Raw genomic sequence first — 22,803 nt, 5'->3', positions numbered from 1 at the left:
TCAACGAAGGTGGCTGAATTTTTCCTAATAATCTTCCTAAAAAGCTTGCGTAAAGGGTGTTTTTTGGTATAAAACGATATTGTGCTATTGTTTAATTCGTGAAATAATAAATACACAATATATTTAAGTCTTCATCGCCAATACCGTGTTTATCACCTGCACTGAATGAAGCTGTGTGCCCAGCAGAGGGAGCACAAGACAAATCAAAACAATGAGCACATGGTAAATGTCCAAAAATCCCCCCCCCCCCATGCTGCACTGTGAGGAAAGTTACAGCATCTGCTGCATTCATTTAAAATTGTATGATAACATTCTTTAAAACCCACAGTAAATAACAAAATTAAGATGCATGCAGTCATCAGCAGTGTTTAACCACACTTAATGGAACAAATCGAACTTATAAGAAATTTGGAATCGTTTTTATTTTTATTTTTTTTTACTTTTATCCAACATTTAATAAAACATTACTCTTGAGCAGTGCAAGGCTGAAAGTGGGAATAGCAGATGCAGATGCAAACACCGCCTCTCCACCCCGCCTCCCTCATCCTATTACTATGAGCAGCTGCTGGCCTATCGAGTCCGATACACTTTCACCTAAGGATGTTTTGATCGTCAAGGATCGCATGCATCCGATACATACTAACGCATGCTGCCTTCCGACGGGATACCTATAGAGAAGTAAGAAGCCATTACGGATAACAGAGATGTATGAATTCAACATTGCTTGCAGGAGGAGCCGATAAAGGTAACGGTCTTATCCGCTCATGACCATACAAGCTTTACCTTGTTCAGTAAAAGGCTCTACATGCTAACAGCGTGACTTCTGCGAGAACAGTTAGAAACTACTTAAGCCTAATTATAAATCACTGTTTTTCCTCTTCTTTTAAAAATGTTGAAATAGATTAGTGAAACTCCACCAGAGCTGCATCCTGCGCATTGTAACAATCTTGTTTAACGTTTTGTTGTCTATTTCGCAACTAGCCTACCATACAGCCACCCTATAATATGCAATATGTTCACCTAATGAATACAATAAACTGATTGTTGTCAGGGGCTTATTAATGAACTTACACCAAGTTATTCTAGGCATTTTGAAGAGCTTTTGAAAGCAGAAATGTTTGTTAATGTCGAAGATCAGTTTTTCGGTCGCATAACTCTGAAATATTATTGATAATCTAATGTTGATTAATAAATTGTTAAATCCTTGTAATAACTTGAAACAGCATGAAGACATATAAACCATTTATTTACTTGACGTGGTACTTTTAAAATCTTTCAATAATAACATATTAAGAACATTTTTATAAGAAGCCAGCATTGCATTACCCAACATGATATAGCTAAATCTTAAAAATTGTATTACTTACAAGTTACAAAATAGCTAAGAGTAAGAAATCCCATAAAAATGTAAGTTCTGTGTTGTTGTATATATCATCTCCACAGGCCCCTTGGAATACCATAAATTAAATTATTTACCATTTGCAACGTGAAAAATAATATCGGACTATAACAATAAGTTATAGGACTATAAAAATAAGGTATTTTTGTGTCACTTGTAGCCTAAGCTTAAATGAACAAGGGATTTAAGCTAGTTCTTGAAATTCCTTTGAGAGTAAAATTCTGACTGACAGCTAAGAAATGTGCTTTGCTGTGCTTAAAGAACCAACAATGTATTAATTGCCTAGAGAAAGAAAGCATATGAACACAAGAGGCACGACCAATTTACATTTATATAAACTGTAATAATCATTATTATATATGCATTTTAAAGGCCACATCTGTGTGTTTGTGTATATACGTATAAAGAGAGAGAGAGAGAGTGAAAGAGCAGACTCATAATTTTCTGTAGTCGATATCATTATTGTGGTTCTGGTTTGATGGTAATTTCCTGTTTGACCTTTTGAAATCACAAGTGTAAACGATGGATAAAGAAATTAGGTTGAACAGAGGGGAAGCCAATGAGGGCAGAATAATTATTGGAAAATAACTAGAACAACATGTACAGGAAAAATACATGGGCAAAGGAAGAAAAATATGCAGCACATATGCTTGTCATAAATTATAGATGATAACACTCAAAAGCTGGCTTGTTCAGCCCTACATGACCGCAAATAAATAACTAAGAGTGCCTTTTTCTCTTGATTAAAATGCAAAAGCCACTTTCTGGTTTGCATTGTGTGACAGACTGTGTATGCAGTATGCATGCATGTAACATATGTGAAAGAATGTGTGCTGCATGACGCTTGTTATAGATGCTGAGTCAAATGACCTGCTTTACACCACTGCAGTGTGTTGTCAGCGTGAAGATGTGAACTTGTCTGACTGTGTTTATATTCAACATGGCTTCGAGATCTGGGTTATTTAGTGTCAAAAGCAGCCTGGTTACTGGGTCTGTCCTTAAGTAGGGTTGTGCATATATGTGTGTTTGTCCTTGCTCGTATATGTGTGTGTGTGTGTGTTGTGGGTCATTGGTTTTGACCTGCTGGTGTGGAAGCCTCCAGTCGGATACATGCTAATAGACTCTAATCATGGCTGACACACGTGTACCAGCTTGACTGTCTGTGTGAGTGTGTGTGAATAAACAGAAATATTACATCTCACCTGAGTTAACCTTTAGTGTTCAACTAATGATCTGTGCTTTCTTTGCATCTTTGGATTTGTTATTTTTGTGAGAATATTTTTACTAGCAGAAGCAGATAGTTTTAGGGGTTTTTTTCTGTTCTCGAGCCAGAGGTGGCCTCCTCCTACCCATCTCCTCCCACGCTCTTGAACAGTCTGCTTTGATTGTCTACATAAAATGAAATCATATCATTATTGTGGGTATTCAAAGCAACAGATGATTGTCAATAATGTTCTAAGGGCAGCTCAGAGACAGAAAAATATCTCTCTGCGTGACCCATCATGGTTAAGGAAATATCAGTTAATATTTGAAAGATATTAGTAAATCACAGAGGAGTTGGATTGGAAGAGGTAGGGCCATTTTGCAAGCCAGTTATGATGACGGAAATTTCCTTCAGGGAAAGTCAAAAGGCCCTAATTTGAGATCACTAAAATCAAAGCATTGCTGTGTTGTTTGAGAAAAGGTATATTACTAAACCATCCGTAAGTGATATTGAAATTCAAGCTAATACTGATTTTACGTTCATGTAATGGTTGATATTACAAATCTATATGGCTTTGCAAAAAGAAAGGAAGTTAAAACACACTTAAACCACTTAAGGTAATTTAGGCATCACAACATATAATACAATATGTAAAAATATTCACATTCCTTTTAGAACCTTCTATAGAAAACAGTATATACATTTGAAAACATAAGTATTCAAAATAATAAAGGAAATATCCATACACTGGTCAAATTTAGAGCTCTTAAAAGGGTTAAATCTTTGTCATAATTGATCACCACCCTTTTAAATGAATGCTGATGATTCTAAATCTTCAAATTTAGCAGATAAAATAAATAATAAAAACACAGATATCAACTGATAAATTATATGATGTCAATATTTATTGAACATTTATACTTAACTAGGCCCTATATGGAAAACTTTATGGTAGATTATAAACTATTTCATAAATAATGCTGATGTCCACTGACCAACTATGTCAGTGTAGGTTTGATCACTAACTGAATGATTTTCTAAAAAAAAAAAAAAAAATCTAATTATGTGATATAAACATGCAGAGTATATAGCCTTACTTTTATCTTGCATGATTTATGGAATCTGTATATCTGTTTTTTTTTGTTGTTTTGTTTTTTATAATACTCCATAATAAGCAGAGTCACACTAATATAGAAAAGAGCAATTTAGCCTCCTATTCCATAAAATGTTTAAACAAATGAACTATGTGTCAGGCAGACAGGAGACAGAAAGCAGAGAGCATTGTGGCGTCTTCAGAAAGAAATTTATTGGTAACCAGACCCGCAGACATCAATGTGCTTCTGGAACAGACCGGACAAGACCACTTGCTATCACTTAGCATTAGCATTTAGTCTTAATAACAGTGCTATGTCCAGCTCATTGTATAACAAATGTGAATGTATAACAACCTCAAACAGTCTTATCAATCTTATCAGTTATCTTAATATTAACATGATTAAAGAAAAATAGTTGGACAATACATTTCCTAGGTTTCAGTCAGGCATTAAGATTACGGCTGCAGGTTCATTAGCAGTGGCTTAGTTTTAGCTGACTGATCTGCATACTGTCGTTGTCAAGGATTAAATATCGTTGAATTTCCTGAGTGAGCGTAAACTGTTGGTATTTTACCCTTGAGATCCTGTTGACAATGTGGTTCATTCTCTCTCTCTCTCGCTACGTGTGTGCCTGCATGTCGGTGTAGATTTTCCCATGGGCCGGAGCGGCAAAATTTCAGAGGTGTGGAAATGTTCAGAAAGAGACTTCCCCCAGGTAAACAATTAGCTACTCTTCCTAAACACACACATACACACACACTTTTATATTTAATTGCCATATTGTGCTCTGAATTTAAAATATACACTCTGAAAAGTGCCCTTAACACTCAGCTCAACCTTCACTCTATGGCAGTTTGTACCTGTTTTATATTTTGGTGAATTGGTGGCTAATCCATCAGAATTCATACAATCTCATTTGTAAATTTTTTGTAAGATCTACTTACACCCCATAGACCTGAGCCAGGTTAGATGCCATATTGAATTTGACATGCATGAAAATGAGGCTGTGAGGGATCTTTGCAATGGCATACACCATATATATATATATTTATATATATATATATATATATATATATATATATATATATATATATATATATATATATATATATATATATATATATATATATATATATATATATATATATATATATATATATATATACACACACACAATATTTAATTTTTGTGCTACTTGACTAAAGTTCTATTGATGGTTAGACTAGGACCTTCATGTTGACTTTTTTTTAAAAAATTGTGCATTTCCATACAGATCACATTGCAAAAATTCATACAAAATCACCGCCAGGTAATATGTTTATTTATGACATCGGGATGCTTAGCTTGAGCAATGATGCTTATGAGAATTAGCCTAAAAGATATACAATATCCTATTCATGCATCAGTAGACCTTAGTCAGGGCAGCGCCATATTTTATTTTTGACAGGAATGAAAATAAGGATAGAAGTACAGTGTGTTCAGTTGAATATACTGTTGTTATACTGTTGTCGGGCTGGCAATACCACGACTGAGGTGCCCTTGAGCAAGGCACCGAACCCCCAACTGCTCCCCGGGCGCCGCAGCATAAATGGCTGCCCACTGCTCCAGGTGTGTGTTCATGGTGTGTGTGTGTTCACTGCTGTGTGTGTGCACTTTGGATGGGTTAAATGCAGAGCATGAATTCTGAATATGGGTCACCATACTTGGCTGTATGTCACGTCACACTTTATCACTTTAGTTTATGCCATGGTAAAGATTGTCAGTCTATCCCTCACAGCCTCATTTTCACATTTAAATTCAATATGGTGTCTAAATGCAAAACTTCTTGACTTCCCCGAACTTGTCTGATTTAATTGACCTATATTGTTTTATGTGTTGCAGTCAGAACAAGAGAGTGTGTTTAGTATTTAAGAGGCAATTTCAAATATTAGCATGCACACTTATTATTATAAAATAGTTCCGTGTGTGATTTTGTGATTAGCCACAGGTGTGATTTTGTTCCAAAGCTTGTGTGTTTTCACTGTGGTGCAGTGCAACATCAAAAAGTTATAGACATACACGTGAGTATATGCTAGATCATTGTTTAACAGTCCGGAGGTTTCCTTCCTTGGCACGAGACTCCCTCTCTCTCCACACAACAAAAGTAGCACGTGCACAGACACCTGACTAGTCCACATGTCTTCCGCAGTGCCTCCCTTTCTTACCCTCCTCCTTGCCCTTAAGTATGAAACTGTCTGTTTATCAGGCGCCACTTTGGCTCTCAATCTTATTACTATATGGATATTTCATTGCCAGATGAGTCCGTATGGTCGCTGGCTCCTTGTGTCTTCTAACCCATACATGTTTTACAGCTCTGCAGTCTAAGTTGCCCTGGAAACCTCCTCAGTTAGTTCCTATTGGCCACATCCTCGACCAATAGAATTGCTTTCTGATTATGTCACATAAAAACAACATCGTAGTTCTAGTGGCGCAGCTAGACAGAGTCCGATGACAGTGTTAATAACGTGTCGTCAGCCTGGTCGAAAATCGATATTTCAGAGGTTTTTACAGTAGTTGAATGTCAATTAATATTTGATTATTTAGGAGTTTAAAGCCACATTAATTTATTATACTTGAATATTAAATGCATATCTGAAACGCAGAACGTTACTCTAAACGAATGTGCAAAAACAATCCTATAGTGTAGAAAATTCACACTGTTTAAAAACCGCAACGAATGACCTCAAGGACTCTGCGGCAAATCAAAATTGAGAGGGAGTGAAGTGTTATTTACCGCTGCGTCTGTAATCTGATGTCTTCCACTCAGCGCTCCGTCATTCGGCGCCGGTGCGCAGCTGCCGCGCGCGCGTTTCTCCGTCGCTCCGCCGGCGTGATGTCCGACTGCAGTGTGCGCAGATCTGTGTAAACGACGCTGGGACAACATGACTATCCCGAAAGACATCCCAGAGAAGTGGTTTCCAATCATTCTCCCTCTAAAAAGGAAGAAAGAGGGATTAGGCAACTCAACAAAAATAAGAAAAGGAGCAGGTACCTTTACTTTGCGTTATATGTCATATGTTTACCACAGATGATGTGATCTGAAATGAGTCTAGTTGGTGATTTCTGTTATTTTAATGTATGTGACATTATATTCATATTGGAATAGAGGTGATTTAAATATTCAGATAATAATGTCACATTTATTTATTATTTATTTAATGTTTCTAACTCCTTCAACACTTCCCTGTCATATAAATAAACAACTTTGTCTTCTTTCATAAATGTGCTTATTCATTCATTATTTCACTCTCTTGATTGTCTTACAAATCACACCAATGTCCAGTGACCGCTGTGTGTGTCCGCGTATGTCCCATGACCTTGTGATCATAACCATCATGCATTCCCCAGTCAACATTCACAAATCACTCAGTTAATTGCATCTCAATTTATTTTTTAAATGTAAAACAGTCTGTATAGTCAGTCTTTAGAAAGTCTTGTTATTGATGTTATTGAGATGATTGCATATCCTAATTTCTGCATTGAAAGATAATGTCTTTTAAGATCTGTCACACAGCATATCTCACAAAATTTAACTACATGAGTTAGAATCTCCTTCTCATCTGAATTTTCTCCATGAATCATTGCAGTTTATTTCACAGTGTTAAATGAGTGATCTGTGTGAACTGCTTATCAACACGAGGTCCGATTTTGCACCGTTTTAAATGTCATTTATGTAATGAACACAGCCTGCAACATTTTCACTCACTGTCATGTTTTGTTTTTGCAAAACTGTTTGTATTTCTCACTTAATGTTGTTGTAGGTTTTTGTTGGTGAAATTAAGTAACTTGATGCTGTTCTGGTTTGTAAAGGTGTTGCGCTGGACCTCTCAGATTCTGCATAGCCGAACAAGAATTACTGTTTGATTGGGGATCAACTCTGTGTGCTTTTTTTTTTTTTTTTTGTGAGGTCTTGGGGACTTTTACACTCAGCGGCCTCAATATATGTGTAGCCTTTTCGGTTCATTATGTGGAGTCATTGGTGCCACATTTCTGTGATTCTTACCTGTACAACAGGCTGAAAATCATAGTGAGATTATTGTTTTTACCTCTTCGACGTTCATATTTATGTCTCACTTTCCTTATGACAAGATAAGTTAAGATGTCTATCATATATATATATCACAGTGTCTGTTACAGCATAGATGCTTTCATTATCAGTCACTGTAGAGATAGAGCCATCTAAAAATGACCAGAATGATTCAGACAGAAGAGGTGGCTGCCATGTGTAAAGGTATCAAAGTTTCATTTCAAATCAAGAAGATTCCCCCAAAATTACCTTTGCTGTCTTATTTGTACTTGTTGTAAAACATTTCAAATGCGATTAGAGGGCATTGTGTTACTTATTAAGTATAGGAACTGACCTTAAGTTGACCCTTAAGGCCTAGAAATATCCAATGGTGTGGACAAGCTGCAGAAAGGAATTCATTTTTCTAGTTTCCTACCTTAGTTAGAAATAGTTAGTGTCTTAGTAACACAGTGAATGTCTCTTCTGATGCAGTCTGTTGTGACAAAGTGGTGATCATCTCGTGCACACTTGACTGTCATATCGCTGTGCATTTAACATTGCCATTATCATCATTACTTCCAGTTAGAGTTAGTTAGATTTTAAAGGTATATGGGATATAAGTGTGGAAGAAAAGTTATCATCTCGGTAGATCATATGCTATCAGAATGGATCTAGCTGTATATTTTTAAGGCAGAGTTAGGTATAAGTGACTTCTGAATGTATTGCATATTTATGTTAATGAAAAAAATATCCTGCAGAATCAAGGGTTTAAATGGGGAATTCACCACTGGCGATATGCGCTTTTAATAAAAACAGGGTGCAGTAAAAATGTGAGAATTTACTAGAGAAAGGGCTGTGACTTTAGCTGAAAAATAAGCAGGGATATCTGGGTACAGGTAAAACATAGAAAGAATACTAATATAATTTTCACTCGTATTGATTGGTTCATTTACATTTACTACTGTCATTGTAACAATAGAAAGCTGGTTGAAAATCAGCAGACTTCTTCAAATTATGTTTAAATATAAATTAGCAAAACATTTTCAGTTAACTAGAAGTTCTTACAATACACACTTTAAGTCACAGTTTTATGGTATACTCAGTGTTTTCGATTATTTATTTAGTACAGTTTTACAAGTGCTTTCTTTGTGGTTACACACACACACACACACACACACACACACATATACATCTAAAATAGCCTTTATGGAACATATTTTTGCCGCACTGAATGTGTTGCAGTCAGTGGGTGTTAAGCCTGTCCTCATGTGAACCTCTATAATCCCTTTACTCAGAGAGACTGCTCTCTGCTATTTTATAGTCAGCTCTAATGTGGCAAAACCCCCTGAGTATTTGACGAACATACTTACTATATAAACTGTCATTTTGGAGATGGATGGTTTGTTCAGTCCAGTAACAAGAATACTGTAGGTTGGTGAGACTTGGCGAGTGTATTCTGGTATGGATAGATGAGTCAGCCAGCTGGGCATATGAAGGCACTTGGCAAAGAGTAGAAGGAATGGGGAAATGAGAGCAGATTCCAAGATGAGAGAGCGCAAAGCAGCGATGGATTCATAGAGACTGAGATGAAGTAAAAGGTCATGTGGAGGTCATGTGCTTTTTTTATCAAATGAACAAATGTTTTAAGATGCTTAGCATATGTTTTGGCATTACCGTGTAGTACACACTCTCTCACCATATTCAGAACAGGCAAATCATCTGCTTTAAGGAGAATGGGAGAGAAGTAAGAATTTAAAGCAGTAAATTAAGAGAATACATACAACTCTTTAGGCAAATGCAACCGTTTTAATTTTTTGCCGCTAGGGGGCGCATATTCAGAACAAACAAAGAAACAAAGGTGTAGTTTGATGACGCAGTGACTGAGTGTGGAATCATGGGAGTTGTTGTCTTCATCCCCACAGCAGATGCAATCCGACGGGACTCATGCAGAAATCATGTTCATAGTTGAGCTAATGATTTATTAACGTAGTAGAATGAAGCAGGGTGAGGCTGAAAGCCATCGAAGCGAAACGAGGCTGTTGAACAAGCACAACACACGGCTCGAAAGCAGCAGAGCTTTTATTATGCCACAGTCGAACGCTTCCACTCCTTCCGGTCGTGTGTATGTTGGGGAAAAAAGCAGCACTGTTTTATCATACTAGATACATTTGAAAGTTCTGTTATAATGCTACTCTGTGTGGCCGTCACCGGTCTATTAAAATGCACAACATATTGAAGGATCTCGAGAAATCGGAAATCGAGGGGTTATGACGTCATTGGCAGGCGACACAATGACACTATAGACACGGTCCGTGTCACTAGTTAAAATTGCTTATTTCACTGGATTTACAATTTTTTGAAACATTTGGGATAATGTAAGTACACAAGTCAGCAAAATATATAACACTGTTCTAGTGGTTTTTGGATATTTTAATAAAAAATCTTACATATTGTGCCTTTAAATTAATAAATTAGTGAGTATTTGGCCTCTGCTAAGGTTGGAGTCATGTATTTAGCTGGTGTTCTGTTTGTTCCTCTGCTGTGTGTGCAAAAGTTTGGAGTACAGTAGCAATTAACGCACCCACTTAGAGGCTAATTTGAGCCTGTGCCTTGTCTCTTTTAGACATTAAAAGAGACAAATGCTTTGAAATAGTGGAGACAACAGGACCTTCATTGGTGCTTTAGTGCTACTTTGACACTTTAATTTAATGTGTGCTATTTTTGAGACCTGTCTGAAAGATTCCCTTTGATAGCAATTGATTGTGTTCTTGTACTGTATGTCACCAGGAAAAGCTGGTGTTAACTTGAGAACAATCTATATTAACTTAATATAATATTATTATACTAAGTTATTTGAACTTTTATTTCTCTCACACCAAGATTTATTCTCATTTTTCATTCTTCACTTTTCAGGGTCGTTATAAAATGGTGTTTTATAACATGTGCCAGTTTCTTTATACTTTTTGTATTCCTGTTAGATTCATATGGTTTTGAAAGAACATTTATATAATTTTTCAAGAAAAAAACTCATGTGGTATAACCAGAAATTTATGTGTGTCTTATTTTAATCATATTCTTAAAAATAAAATAAAATAAAATAAAATAAAATAAAATAAAAGCTTTACTTTTTTAAATATCTTTTTCAAGTATTTTTTTTTTACAAATATCATAAATGATTAATTATTATATACCGTTATGTTTTGAGGTTTGTATCGCATAACATTTTACAACCTAAATAAATTTTCCTTCTCAAAAAATTTATCTGATATTCTCAATCTAATTTTTAATTGACTTATTGACCTTAACACAAGTCATAAGGCTCTGCAGCGGTCCTTTTTTTTCTTTCTGCATACAGTATTTCTGCATGTTGGTTGAACCATGTGACTTTGATGATTTCTGGAAGATTATGTGATACTGAAGACTGTGGTAATGGCTGCTGGAAATTCAGCTTTGCCATCACCAGAATAAAACAGAAATAGAAATAATAAAATAGAAAACAGTTATTTTAAATTGTAATAATATTTCACAATATTCGAGATATTAGTTTAGTTTAGTTTAGTTTAATTATTTATAAAGCACTTTTAAAAACAACAGGAATTGCAACCAAAGTGTTGTACAACAAATATAAAACAAAGTAAAAACACCCAATCAAGACAGACAAAGGGACAAATACAATTTTACACCCTCAAACAGAATTAAAACATACAGAATAAAAATAGTTTTTCAAAGTGGATTTAAAGAAAGAAATAGAAGGGGAAGATCTTATGTAGAGGGGAAGACTGTTCCAGATCCTAGGAGCTGCCACAGCAAAAGCCCGGTCGCCTTTAATTTTCAAATGTGAACGAGGGACTGAGAGGAGAAATTGACTAGATGACCGAAGAGATCTAGAGGTGGAATGCGGAATGAGAAGATTACAAATATACTGTACTGTGGGGAGCACAACCATGAAGAGCTTTAAAAACAAAGAGCAAAATCTTAAAATCAACACGGAACTTGACCGGGAGCCAATGTAGGGAGGCAAGTACTGGGGTAATGTGCTCACGTTTTCTAGTGCCAGTCAATAATCTGGCTGACGCATTTTGCACCAATTGCAATCGGTGCAGAGATGATTTAGGCAAACCCAGATAAAGTGAGTTGCAGTAATCCAACCTTGAAGTTACAAATGCATGAATTACTGTTTGAAGTTCCTTCATGGAAAGCATCCTCTTGATTCTAGCAATTGATCTTAATTGAAAGAAACTGCTTTTCACAACAGCACTGATCTGCTTATCAAAAGAAAACACAGGACCAAAGACAACACCAATAACACAGTCGTGTACATTTGATGACAGGGGGGCCAAGCAGCTTGGCAATGCCAGACGACACAGTTGTTGGACCAAAAACCATTATTTAAGTTTTATCCTTATTCCAAAAAAAAAAAAAAATCAAGTCCATCCAGCATTTAATGTCCTGAAAACAAGCAAACAAATTAGTCATAGAGCAGTTATTGTTTTTAACAGGAAAGCAAAGTTGAGCGCCATCGGCAAAGAAATTATATGATAAATTATGTTTCTGAAAAATATAACCGAGTGAAAGCATATATAAGGAGAAAAGGAGAGGACCCAAAATAGAGCCCTGCGGAACACCATAGAAGATTTAAGCCCGAGATGAGAAACAATTCCCCAAATTCACAGAAAAATATTTTACTGTTTTTCATAAAAATATGTGCAGCTTTGGTGAACATAAGAGACTTAGGCCTATGCCAAAATACTTTGATTTTAATTTGAAAAAAAGTCATGTCAGTCACAACAAAGCTTCGCATAACTTTTAGAATAGTCCATCAATGCACCACTAGCTTACACAAGACATGTATTGCATCACTGCACATCCATAACTTGCTGGTCTGTTTGAATTTGCACAGATTTGTGAGCTAGCATAACGAATGTCCTTGGCAGTAGTGCTGAATCACAGCAACAACAACTCCTTCTCTGTCAACGAGACTCTTTTTGAGAAATGTTGTACAAGCAGTGTTTCACTGCGGCTCGCTTGTCCTTGGCTGTATTAGTAAGGCCGCTGTGTTAAAAGTGCTTAATGACCCAGTTTGCTGAGGTACTCTCCGGATGGAACCAGACCCACCAACGGCCAAAGCCATTATGTCATCAGCAGCCAATAGGCAGGTAATGCACTCTCAGACTCTGGCAGCAGCAGTGTTATTTTCCATCAGGACTGAAAACATTGAGTACAACATATAGTCACAAGCAGGGGAAAAGAAAGATGTGACCTTGAGGAAGAGTGGACAAAATGAAAGCATAGAGGATTAGTACAGAATGAGGGAGCAATTGGACAAGAAGGAGATGGGGTAAGGATGGCTGAGAGCAGAGATACAGATTTAGGGAAGATGTAGTGAGTTGAATAAAGAGTCAGTCTTCATTAGAGCCCAAGCACCAATGGTTCCTACTACAGTTTTTATTGGATCATCTTCAAATTTCGTGAGTGTAATCATAAGGCCTTTGCCATGCTAAATTGCAAAGATCTTGAGTTTTCATTGAAGTGCTTGTCTCTGGTAGCCTGACAAATGGTTTGCCGTGAAACAGGAAGTTGCTGTAACTCAGGCAAACAATACCCAATCTGCCCCAAATTTCACACGTTTGATAGGAGTTCTGTCCTGAACACATGTCCATGCCCATATTCAGTTATAGTCATAGCGCCACCAGCTGGCAACGGAAAGTGACATGTTTAACATGTTTCATTCGCTAAAGCATGCTTTTAATACAATGAAACAGGAAGTTGCTGAACTCAGGCATGCAATGTCCAATCTACCCCAAACTCAACATGTTCAAAAAGTCCTGAACACATCTGCAAGCCAATATTCAGTTATAGTCATAGCGCAACCTACTGTCAACAGGAAGTGACAGTACCAATAGCTGGAAGTAATGCATTATTAGCAACACACTAAAATAAGCCAATGAGTGCTAAACATGCTAGAAACATGCTCAAACATGATAGCAACACTCAACTAAGTGCTAAAGCATGCTATGAATGCCTTGAAACAGGAAGTTGTAACTTGTGCGTACATTGTCCAATCTGCCCCAAACTTCTCATATTTGATAAGAGTCCTGGCCTGAAGACATCTAAAGGCTAATATTCAGTTATAATCATAGTACCACCTGTTGGCAACAGGATATTTCATGTTTTACACTAACTCAAACATACCATGTTTGATCTGCACCAAACTTCACGTGTTTGATAAAAGTCTTGGCCTGAAGACATCTACATGCCAATATTCAGTTATAGTCATAGCACCACCAGCTGGCAGCAGGAAGTTTGGCACATATACATGACTTTGACATATTCCTCCAATATTTACCACTTTAAAAGCATGTTGCCCACTGTTCACTGTTCCTTCCTAAGGCCACCGGGTGAAGGTGGCTCCGGGTGCGAGGGCAGCTTTAACTGTTATTTATGTTTGTATATGATACTTCCATAGATTACTTTTTTATGTACAGTATTAAGGACATCAAAATGCTACATTTTTAAGATCATGATCTTGAAATAGCTGTTTCTTTGATTATACAAGAAATAGTGCGACCTGTGTCAACAATGACAAATAGGAGGTAAAGTTGCTTCAGTCAGCTGAGAGTGAGAGAGTTTTCTAAACACTAACACTACAAGGACTGATCCTTCAACTCATATAAAATATGGAAAACTAGTATACAAAACCACTTGACATTAGGTTAAACTCATAGATACATCTAGAAATATTCCAAACATTGTATCCTGTTTCACAGAAGAAAAAAAAAATGAATGGTGAATTTAGAGACATACAGGTATCATATATTATCATCGGAACACAATGTTCTTTATTGCTGAGGAACATTCACAAGGATTGCAGAACTCAGAAACAATATGTTCACAAGCAAAAGATCAAACTTAAGCTGATATAAATTTACAGTATGACTCATTTCTAAGCTACCAATGAAGATGCAAAATGTATTAGTGTTACAAATGCTGAGAATAAAAGTGTTAAGGTCCATTCTTACCAAGACTACTAAATAAAAATATAACTGTATCGATAGCTATATTAGCTCCACACTTATGCACAATAATGTTCTGTTTATTTTTATTTATTTCTTTTCAGTCTGCAGCTTTAAATTCTCTGGCTTTATAAAGTTTGGTGGATTCTGATTACCTGTCAATGTTTTTATCATTCAACAGATGGAAAGATTGTTTGAAAGTAATTCCAATGAAATTGTTTCTCTGTCATTATCATTATAGTTGTGGTATGACTTTCCTATTCTCATAGAATTACAATGCTTATTGATATATGGTGCATTACTGACCTAAATGACCCAAGGAATGGTACCTAAGATTAGTTAACCCCCCAAAATCTGTCATCATTTACTCACCTTCGTGTCATTCCATTTGCTTTTCTCTGTGGAACACAAAAGAAGATTCTGAACAACATTGACGTCCAAACAACAACATAACCAAATCACAAAAACTGCTTTAACTATCAGCACAAAAAAAACAAACATTTTTCAAATAAAACAAACAGCATTAAAATGATGACAAAATTATCTACCACTTTAAGGATACATATTAGTAGCCTGACCTACTTAGCTTCACACAGTTTAGAATACAAAGGTGTATTTTTAAGGGTACTGCCCCAGTGACAGGCAAAATATTTGCTAATGTTTTTTTTTTTTTTTTTTTGGCAGCTTAAAGTGCTTGCTTTAGTGTGTTGGCTATGTGGGCAGTGCATATAAATCAGCCATTATAGCGGCAAAATATGAGAGAGCCAAGCTGTCTTAACACAGGAAACCACAGGCAAAGAGAGTCTCGGTGACTGAGCAGAGGACCAGAGCAGGTGTGAAGGTCTCGGTGCAGGAGGAAACAGACTACTGACTGGCTATATCTATTCGCGTGCATTGGTTTATGGGTTTGACCTTTTGATGCATGTGTAAATGGTGCAGATGCAGTTCTCGGCCATTCATCAGACCTCTTTTTTCTCACTTCTGAGCAGGGAGTAATGAGGTTAGTCTTTTAATTTTAGTAGAAGATTCTCATCAACTTTACAGCAGCACAAAATGAAATCAGACCAACCAAATGCTTTAACTTACTCTTTATCTAAATAAGCCTCTCGCAAACTACCACAGTGAAAGATTATGTTGAGAGTGTGGAAGAGATGAGAGATAAGAGTGAGTTTCAGTTGCTTTTTCATTCAGAGGAGAGATCTGATTGAGATATTTTGCTCAACATTTCCTTGGTCCATCAGCTAGACCAGTACTAGCCAACAAAATCAAGTAGAGTGTTTGGAATTTCATGCTGGTCTAAGATCTTTTTAGCAAGGTAGAAACGTGTCTCCACCACAAAAATGCATCGAGTCAGCCATGGATAATATGATTTGATGATACACACACACAATCACATACAGACAGGCTGTCAAATGGAATGACCATTACCCAGCACAAAAAAAACTGTGCAGCTGTGAGCACAGGATGTGACAGATACAGTACATAGCAAAGTGAATCCAACAGAGCAATTTTTGCAATTTCTGTCAAAAGACGAGAGACCCAAAGAAAGAGCTTTTCTCAGATACAAGCTGGTGTGTTTATTTACTACTTTGTGTGTTTTTGTGTCTTATGTGTCAGTCTGGCCTGAAACACTGCGGTGTTAAGAGCTTTGTGTGAGCTTGAAACTGTGAGTCTCGTTTTCAACAGAAGTGAAAACAGCAGGTTTATGACTGTATGCAAACCACAGCCTATTTTGTAACAGTCCCGTTTTCAGCCTCATAATGCAGAAATTAATCTGTCGCACTACAATTGACTATAACTTCCTTCTTCTTTGTTGTGTTGCACTCGACTTAGCAGCTATAGCTCTATCTCATTTGATTAAAGTTGGTGTTTAGCACTGACATGTCCCGACTGTATAGTTTGTTTCATGGGGAAGTGAAAGTTACTGTATTCCCCTGTTACTGCATGATATATGCAGGTGTGTGACTTGTGCGCTCAGCTAATTCAAACTTTTTTCTCAGCAAGCATAAAGCATATGAGCCAGTCTTCTGACTGAACATACAAAAGTCCCATGTTGTATGTTTGAGTTGATTATTTTTCAGTTTTCTATTTCTATTTCAGTAGTGTTTAAGCATTTCAGAAGCATCAGTGGATGGTGCAGGGATAGTTCCCCTAAAAATGGTTATTCTGTCATCATTTACTTTAGCGTCATGTCATTCCACACCTGACCTTATTTAAATCGAAAAAAAGTGAAGATTCATTTGTAATGGTCTATCACTGGCATCAAAATTATTTTTATATTTTATATATTTCAGGCCATTTTTACATCTCAGAGTTTGTTTTCTTCACAGAGGAGGAAAGGAGAGTCAGGGCCAACGATAGAGAGTACAATGAGAAGTTCCAGTATGCTGTAAGTCACACATATAACGTCATTCATCATAAATTTACTTATAAATGAAGTGTACAGTTTTCTTCTGCCTCTCCTTCACCCCTCCCCATCATCTCTTTCACTGTCCACAGAGCAACTGCATCATGACCTCAAAGTACAACATCATTACCTTCCTTCCAGTCAACTTGTTTGAGCAGTTCCAGGAAGTTGCCAATACCTACTTCCTGTTTCTTCTCATACTGCAGGTATATACTTCAAATTAATTCTTACTTCAAATGATTATTACAAGTGTAGAGAAAAATGTCAAATCATGGCTGTGAGCATGACAAAATTCATCCTGGCCTGAAGGTTGCAGTTAGTGAGAACATGCATGCCACAATCATTTTGTCAGATTGTTTGAACATTGTGTTCACATTAATTACTAAGACTAGTTGGTGCATTAGTATATTATACAAATGGCTTTAAAAAATGTGTGTAATTGTGTGTATGTTTTTGTCTCAGTTGATTCCACAGATTTCCTCATTATCCTGGTTCACTACCATTGTGCCTTTAGTGCTGGTGCTGAGCATCACTGCAGTCAAAGATGCCACCGATGACTATGTGAGTCTCACACACACACACATGCTGTAACTTACTGTAACTGCCAAACTCCACTACACACAAAAATATGGTTATACTTATTATACTAGTGACCTATCACACCACATCTACCACACCAAAAAAAACTCAGTCACACACATTTCTGTTGATCTCACAGTTTCGTCACAAGAGTGACAACCAGGTGAATAACCGTCAGTCTCAGGTCCTCATCGGTGGCATGTGAGTCTCATGTTAATATGCGCACTTCCTTTTACATTATGTTTGCAAGAAAACATCTGCTGTTTACAAGAAATATAAATGTGTCCGAGCTGTTAAATACAATAAATTTAAATTACATAAAATAAAATAAAAAAAATATATATATATATATATATATAAAATGAATATGTAATATAAAATTTTATTGTAATTTGTAAATTAATATTACATCTATTTATAAAAAATAATAGACACTATACACTTTAGAGCACTTTTTAATCATTGTATAGCAATTTTCCAACAATCACAAAGCATTAATAAGTATCCTATACTTTTTTTCACTTTCTCAGTCTTCAGAAGGAGAAATGGATGAATGTCAGAGTGGGTGACATCATCAAACTGGAGAACAATCAGTTTGTGGCAGTGAGTTTTCCTCTGTGGTCCTTCATGACATTAATGAATTAATTAAACATGGTTTAATGAAATAAAAAGACACTTTACTAGCTCAGCAGTCACAGACATTACTTGCAGTAATTCATGGTCATGTACACACCAATCTCTGATGCATTTGCTCTCGAATACAACACTGTGAAACTGATCCAGTAGCCAAGGTCTTATTCGCTGATTATGCCTCTGGTTACTCTGTCTGTCAAGGATAAACAGCAGCTAGTCTCTCGTCTGTATACCAGTGTTATTTTAATATTATTTAGATGCTATTATAGTTTTTCTTAATATTTTGAATAGCTTTTCTTTTTGTACACTCATATTTAATTTTTCAGTTACATTTTTAGTAATTTTATGTGCTTTATCATTTTTATTAGTTTTTTTGTCTTTTAAAATATTACTATTTAAATTTATTTTTATTTCAGTTTTGGTTTTATTTATTTTATTTTCAGTTAGTAATTTTACTGCTTCAACTTAAAATAAACAAAAATTAGTTGTTCACCCTTAATATATATATTTTGTTTTATTTAGCTTTATTTATTGAAAAATGTGTTAATAGTTTTAGTTAATAGTAACACTGCTGTATACTGTATATGTGTTTCAGGCTGACCTGCTCCTGTTGTCCAGCAGTGAACCACATAGCCTCTGTTACATTGAAACTGCGGAACTGGATGGGTATGCCTGTGTTTATTTCCTGAATTTGCTGTTTAATATGATTTAATGTTTCTAGTGAAGCTCAACACAATGTCGTTATTTTTCTGCCACAGCGAAACGAACATGAAGGTGCGTCAGTCTCTGTCTGTTACCTCAGAGCTGGGAGATCCTAATAACCTGGCCCAGTTTGATGGTATGTGATTCTGAACGCGTTCCAGTTAGATGTGAAAGTTAGCCAGAGTGGAAATGAGAAAGTGGATTAGTAAGAAAAAGAGACAGCTAACCAATCTTGTGAACTCATAAATGAGAAAATATGTTTGCGTACAGCGTGGTTCAGATTTGCAGAAGTTTATGGAACAAAAATAGAAAGGCAATAAAAGGAATTGCGTGTTTTCAGTGAGGGCATTCACTAAAGGAATTAATCAAAAATTAAATAAAAACAAACTATACAAAAACTTTTAAAAATACAAAAAAAAAAAAAACTAAATAAAATTATGAATAATATATTAAAATAAATATATAGTAAAACTACATAAATTAATTTATATATATATATATTAATTTATAATTATATTATTATAATATTATAAGTATAATTAAATAAAATTAAATTATTAATTTAATTATTTATTAAGTGCTATACCAACTCAGAATAAATTCAGTGATGGGCTAGTGAATAGAAACACAAAAAAAATAAAATTACAACAAATAAAATCAGAATAAATTCAGTGATGGGCTAGTGAATAGATGCATTAAAAATGCAAAAGTGCAACAACTGTTTGACCCTACTATGAGTTACAGTAGTTTACTGGAGAGAGAGAGAGAGAGAACCAAAGATACAGTCAAAGTGTGCGGAAAGCAATGTATGTGGTGGACAGTTTCTCAGCAGCAATTCTTTAACACCCAACACAATATACTGCCACACACACACACACACACACCATCAAACCTGTGTCAGCACAGACCACCCACGTTTCCTGTTTTTAAAGAACAACAAAAAAATTCCAAAGCACACAAGCTGTACAGAGACCCAGGATGCTGAACAGTTGGTCATAACACCTATTACATAAAATGTTACTGTTTCGATGTTTTTTAATATGTGTGACCTCCTTTTTCCTCCTGTATATCTGTGTGTATGTGCAGGAGAAGTGCTGTGTGAGCCTCCCAACAACAAGCTTGACCGTTTCTGCGGGACTCTGTATTGGAAAGACTGTAAATACCCCCTCAGCAACCAGAACATGCTGCTTCGCGGCTGCGTACTGCGCAACACAGAGAGCTGCTATGGCCTTGTTATTTTCGCAGGTTGGTGTGTGTGTTTATATATGTGTGTGATTAGTTTTCAGTTTAACCTGTCATAATTATGATGGTGCACCTCAGGTCCTGACACCAAACTGATGCAGAACAGCGGACGGACCAAGTTCAAGCGGACCAGTATAGACAGACTGATGAATACACTGGTGCTGTGGGTGAGAAACTGTTTACAAACACACACTCATTTACAAACCTCGCCTGAATTTCTGAATATTTGGGTACTGAAATAGATAAACAGCATAAACTCTGCAAAGTAATGTTTGACTGCCATACAATTCAAGATCTGAAATTAGTCCACATCAGTTTTGTAATTTTCCCCTCCTCAGATTTTTGGGTTCCTGGTGTGTATGGGAGTGATCTTGGCCATAGGAAATGCAGTTTGGGAGAAAGAAGTGGGTGCTCTGTTCCAGAGCTTCCTTCCCTGGGACCCACCAGTGGACAACTTCTTGTTCTCGGCCTTCCTGTCTTTCTGGTCCTATGTCATCATCCTCAACACAGTCGTGCCCATCTCTCTCTATGTCAGGTGAGAGAGAGCAAGATGAGGAGAGATAAACATTTTAACGCAGGAAGAAAGATTAATTATCCCAAGAAATTGTTCGGTTGGCACTTACCATGAATATCAAAATCCAAAAATATAAAAAAAATGTAAAAAAATGCTAAAAAACTATCTTATCCAACATCTTGTTTTGAATATAAATGTAAAATTTATATAAGCTGTTTTATTTCTTATTTATTTTATACTGTATGAAGCTGGTCAACTATGTTATCCAATTTAGAATATTTATACAGTTTTTCTTTTTTTTCATTTATACATATAAAAACATCAAATCATTAAACATTCAAAAAAAAAAAAAAAAACAATAATACAAATATTCAAACAGTTTAACTTAAAAAACAAAATATAAGATAATTATGATATATATGCATTATCTTTTTATCGATAACTTAAAATATTAAAAAAACTTTTGTTAACTGAAATAAAGAAAAAAATTTTAATATTAGATGAAAAACTGAAACTAGACAAACATTTGAAATGTTGCCTTATCAGCTAAATGAAATAAGGTTAAGTTGAAGGATTCAAATTCCTAACTGGAAAAAACATATGAAATAAATAAAATAAATGAAATAAATGCAGTAAATTAAATCTGAATAATTAAAAAAATAAATAAAAAACAAAATTAATCTAATTAAATAAGTAACATATAAAAAAGCACATAAAATAAAAGCTAACACAAAATGTTAATAAAACCTATAATAGTAAATAAATAATACTAAAATAACAAACATTGTATGATTTTAGTTGCTGGATAGTGTTTTTATTCGCTGGACACTAGAAGGTCTATGACAGGCCAAGATCAGAATTTTAAGGGGGGATACAATCATTTGATATGTTTAGGACTAGCTACTTCTGATGTTAGGTTTTGTTTTTGTTAGATAATAGTTTATCTATTGCTCCATTTCTTTTTAAAAAGTCTTGAGACACCAAATTGTATCATATTAATAAAAAATTCCAGTTAAAGTTCTTCTTTGATTTAAATTTTTTTTTTTAAAGTACTAGCTGAAGTTAATTTTATACTTGATATTGTGCTGTGTATTTTATTTTGATTTATTTTGTTGTTTTCATGTTTCTTCAGACTTTTCCTAACAGGTAAGAGATAGACCATAGACTCCCCTTTTTTCTCTCTCTGACATAACAACAGTCCATATAATACCACTAAAATCCTGACTGTACCTTTCTGAACCAGCTCTCTGAATGAGCTCTAACTCTGCCGTGTGCTCCAGTGAATGTAACCCACCTCTGACTGGTACAGACTCGTACTGGAAGACCTGCAGCATGGCACTGAGCAGCACCATGGCACAGCACAAGCATTCCCAAAATCCGATTTAAATGACAGTTTTAAATGGCAGATTCGTAATGTCTCTGTAAATGAATCGTATTAAACCTTACTTTTAATGGTCTGGTAGACTGTTATGCCATTGTCTGTTTCAGCTGCATACTAAATAGCCTATGTCTTTAGAACAGGAAAACTGTATTGTGTATTTTTGTGTGTCTGTTTTGTTGTGTTTGCCTTGTGGTCAGAGGTCTGCAGTCAATTTAAGCGTTTCTACTGAAAAGCAGGTCATATTTGCATTCTGATAACCCTCTGTCTGTTTCTCTTTCCATCTGTCTGAATCTCTTAGTGTGGAGGTGATTCGCCTGGGTCACAGTTATTTCATTAATTGGGACCGGCGGATGTTCTGTAGCCGTAGTAACACAGCAGCAGAGGCCCGGACCACCACACTAAATGAAGAGCTTGGACAGGTGGAGTACATCTTCAGTGACAAGACAGGAACACTCACCCAGAACATCATGACCTTCAACAAGTGCTCCATCAACGGTCGCGCATATGGTGAGAAACCGCACATGGCAGTTATGTTCAAGGTGTAATGTGCAAGCAGCTGGCCATTATCATATATAAATGAGTCTTATATC

General features: G+C 35.8%; 1 protein-coding gene across 3 annotated transcripts in view; it reads left to right on the top strand.

Moving 5' to 3' along the window:
- Positions 1–544: 544 nt before the first annotated feature.
- LOC109057984 (phospholipid-transporting ATPase ID-like) overlaps positions 545–22,803 on the top strand; it is a 35,261-nt gene continuing 13,002 nt past the window's right edge. The window contains exons 1-13 of one of the 3 annotated variants that reach the window (XM_042772371.1): positions 558–745; positions 4,345–4,412; positions 17,086–17,144; positions 17,255–17,368; positions 17,625–17,723; positions 17,881–17,942; positions 18,272–18,344; positions 18,970–19,040; positions 19,133–19,212; positions 20,163–20,321; positions 20,397–20,485; positions 20,657–20,853; positions 22,512–22,720. In XM_042772371.1, coding sequence (XP_042628305.1) covers positions 4,388–4,412; positions 17,086–17,144; positions 17,255–17,368; positions 17,625–17,723; positions 17,881–17,942; positions 18,272–18,344; positions 18,970–19,040; positions 19,133–19,212; positions 20,163–20,321; positions 20,397–20,485; positions 20,657–20,853; positions 22,512–22,720 — 1,237 coding nt within the window. In that variant the 5' untranslated portion in view covers positions 558–745; positions 4,345–4,387. Of the gene's footprint in view, positions 746–4,344; positions 4,413–6,539; positions 6,725–17,085; positions 17,145–17,254; positions 17,369–17,624; positions 17,724–17,880; positions 17,943–18,271; positions 18,345–18,969; positions 19,041–19,132; positions 19,213–20,162; positions 20,322–20,396; positions 20,486–20,656; positions 20,854–22,511; positions 22,721–22,803 lie in introns of those variants that run through there. The other 2 variants (XM_042772370.1, XM_042772369.1) reach the window with 2 other exon arrangements.

The sequence above is a fragment of the Cyprinus carpio genome, chromosome A16 (genome assembly GCF_018340385.1).
Source record: "Cyprinus carpio isolate SPL01 chromosome A16, ASM1834038v1, whole genome shotgun sequence".
NCBI lineage: Eukaryota > Metazoa > Chordata > Actinopteri > Cypriniformes > Cyprinidae > Cyprinus > Cyprinus carpio.
This window is presented reverse-complemented; position numbering and strand designations above follow the sequence as displayed.